This window comes from Sinocyclocheilus grahami, unplaced genomic scaffold (genome assembly GCF_001515645.1).
Source record: "Sinocyclocheilus grahami isolate Dianchi unplaced genomic scaffold, SAMN03320097.WGS_v1.1 scaffold707.1, whole genome shotgun sequence".
In the NCBI taxonomy this organism is placed as follows: Eukaryota; Metazoa; Chordata; class Actinopteri; order Cypriniformes; family Cyprinidae; genus Sinocyclocheilus; species Sinocyclocheilus grahami.
The window spans coordinates 1445772-1448898 of record NW_015505886.1 but is presented as its reverse complement, the minus strand read 5'-3'; the positions used below and the strand labels follow the sequence as shown (position 1 = coordinate 1448898).

Sequence of the window (3127 nt, the reverse complement as noted above, 5' to 3'; positions counted from 1 at the left end):
GGCAGGTGTGTTGAGGCAAGTTGGAGCTAAACTCTGCAGGACACCGGCCCTCCAGGACCGAGTTTGGACAGCCCTGCTTTAAGAGTTTATCCACGAACCCAATACTGTTACACAACATGCGTTCTCTTTCTCAACTATTTAACGTTTCAAAACTGACTGTGTTTAACTGGATACTCGCCAAAATGGGCATTTTGACATAATTTTGTATGTATTTGAACATTTTAGCGCAGTTAGCCACTCATTTTGGTATTTGTGGCTCACAAGCTGTTTGAGACGCGGCTTGTGCGCTCCGCTAATATAAATCAGTGGTGGTGCGCGCGCGTTTGGTATAAGCGCGAAACCTGCGGGAATGACTACAATAATGCGCAATACAAGCACTATTTAACCGGAGCGAATGAGACGTGTGAGAGAGAAGGGGTCGTCGGCAAGAAGAGAGCGAGAATGCGTGGCTGACGTTATTGCCTGTGCCGTTGGTAACAAAACGGATCGGCTCGAGATCGGAAAGAAGTGAGACTGACCGACCGATCACTGATCCGGGCCGATCATGAGGAAAATCGGCCGATTCCGATCCCTGGCCGATTGATCGGTGCATGTCTAAAATGTATCATTAGTTTGAAGTCAAATTACACCATGTGAAGAGACATAAGAATCAAACTGAAGCTAAGTGAACTGAGCTGTGACACTTGATATGATGCTGTGCAGTGTGTGATTCCTACCTGAGCCCTGCAGAAGAACGGCCCGATCCCTGGCCGATTGATCGGTGCATGTCTAAAATGTATCATTTGTTTGAAGTCAAATTACACCATGTGAAGAGACATAAGAATCAAACTGAAGCTAAGTGAACTGAGCTGTGACACTTGATATGATGCTGTGCAGTGTGTGATTCCTACCTGAGCCCTGCAGAAGAACGGCCCAGGCTGACTGTTACATATTTGGCACATGGAGTCATCCAGATACGGGTCAATCTGGACCTACAGAGGGAACAGAAAGAGAGTGAGGGAGATACACAGGGCTGATCCCACAGCATATGACATATTTGAGTTTTGCTCTTCTGTACCTTCTTACTAAACTTGCAGGTTTCTATCTGAACAAACGCTGCAGTCACGGCTTTCAAGTAGCTCCTCTGACTTCTGAACGTCACTCTGCCAGAGCCTAGATGAACAAACACAATACATTCACTCTATGGCTAAACAAATAGTAAGAATATATATATATACAGTATATATACACTGTAAAAAAAAAAAATTTAAGTAGTAAATTAATTTTTTAAAATTATATTTTCTGCATTTACCAATGGCATGCACCATGTACCAAGGCTGCATTTATTTAATCAAAAATACAGTAAAAACGGTAATACTGTGAAATATCATAAAAATTAAAACAACTGGTTTATACTGTAATATATTTTAAAATTTAATTTATTCCTGTGTCACAAAGCTGAATTTTCAGCATCATTACTCCAGTCTTGTGTCTCTCCAGTCACATGATCCTTCAGAAATCATTCTAATATGCTTATTTGCTCATTTATTATTGGTGCTCAATTATTAATAATGGTTATTATTATTATTAATGCTGAAAACATTGTTTTAGCAGCTTAATATTTTTGTGGAAACAGTAATACTTTTTTTCAGGCTTCTTAGATGAATAGATCAAAAGAACAGCATTCCTTTGAAATAATTTTTCATGCATCCTTGCTGAATAAAAGTACTAATTTATTATTTTTTTTTATTGTACCCCTTTTGTATAGTGTATCACAGTTTCCATAAGAATATTATCATATTTTCAACATTGATAATAATAAGAAAGGTTTCTTGAGCAGCAAATCAGCATGTTAGAATGATTTCTGAAGGATCATGTGACACTGAAGACTGGAGTAATGATGCTGAAAATTCAGCTTTGCATCACAGGAATAAATTATATTTTAAAATATATTACAATAGAAGACAGTTACTTTAAATTGTAATAATATTTTACAATATTACTCTTTTTACTGTATTTTGTGATCAAATAAATGCAGTTTTGGTGAGCACAATAGACTACTCTCAACTTTATTATAATTCCAAATTATTCCAATGATTCCAAACTTTTGGTTGCCAGTATAAATTCTACAGCTATTTTTTCAGTGTAGATGAGAGGAGAATGCACAGACCTATGGGATATTTGTGCTTGTCTGTGTCGATGCCTGCATACATGACCCCTCCGAAGAGCTCGTCCATGATGTGGGCCAGACCCTCTGCGTTTAGCATCCCGTGCAGGGCGCCCACGAACACCGTCTTACTGCGGCAGAGGCGCTGGGAGGGACATCGGATGAAATTGCTGTCTGAGATCACCCAAGGGATGACCTGCACCTGCAGTACAGCGAGTGAGAGAGCGGGGTCAAAGGTCAGGGGTCAATAATGGTATATGTTTAGGTGCATGTTATTCTCACATCTTTGCTCTGGATCCGCCTGCTGGACAGTTTGTAGTAGAACTCGAGATAATCGTCAGACTGCAGGCGGTGCTGAGTACAGGCCTGCAGGAGCGTCTTCACTGACTTCTCCCAGTCAAACAGCAGATACACATAACCTATGCAAAAACATACAAGACATGAAAACAAAGCATATTACATACAGTCATGGCCAAAAGTTTCGGCAGTGACATAAATGTTGTTTTGTGCAAAGTTTGCTGCTTAAGCTGTTGTGGTATTCATTCACATTGTTTCTAGATTATTGTGTAGAGTGATCACATGCATTTTAAATAATTGCTAAAAGCTTCATTGGCCAAAAAATTTACTTTTCACAAAAAAACTAATTTCTTAGAGTATAAACCAAGGTAGATTATTATTATTAAAGGTAGATTATAAATTTGAATTATAACGGAATTTATTTAAAGGGGTCATATGACGTTGCTAAAAAGAACATTATTTTGTGTATTTAGTGTAATGCAATGTGTTTATGCGGTTTAAGGTTCAAAAAACACATTATTTTCCACATACTGTACATTATTGTTGCTCCTCTATGCCCCGCCTTTCTGAAACGCATAGATTTTTACAAAGCTCATCGGTCTGAAAAGCGAGGTGTGCTGTGATTGGCCAGCTATCCAGTGCGTTATGATTGGCTGAATACCTCAAGCGTGTGACGGAAATGTT

The 3127-nt window shown here is 39.0% G+C and overlaps 1 protein-coding gene across 3 annotated transcripts in view; it reads right to left on the bottom strand.

Annotated features, from left to right (window-relative positions):
- Nucleotides 1-3127, bottom strand: part of LOC107560019 (cytoplasmic polyadenylation element-binding protein 1-like) — a 20916-nt gene that overhangs the window by 6396 nt on the left and 11393 nt on the right. For all 3 annotated transcript variants that reach the window (XM_016244076.1, XM_016244078.1, XM_016244077.1), the window contains 4 exons: nt 2429-2565; nt 2150-2348; nt 1058-1152; nt 891-971 (listed from right to left, as the gene is read on the bottom strand). In XM_016244076.1, the coding sequence (XP_016099562.1) occupies nt 891-971; nt 1058-1152; nt 2150-2348; nt 2429-2565 (512 nt within the window). The remainder of the gene's footprint in view (nt 1-890; nt 972-1057; nt 1153-2149; nt 2349-2428; nt 2566-3127) is intronic.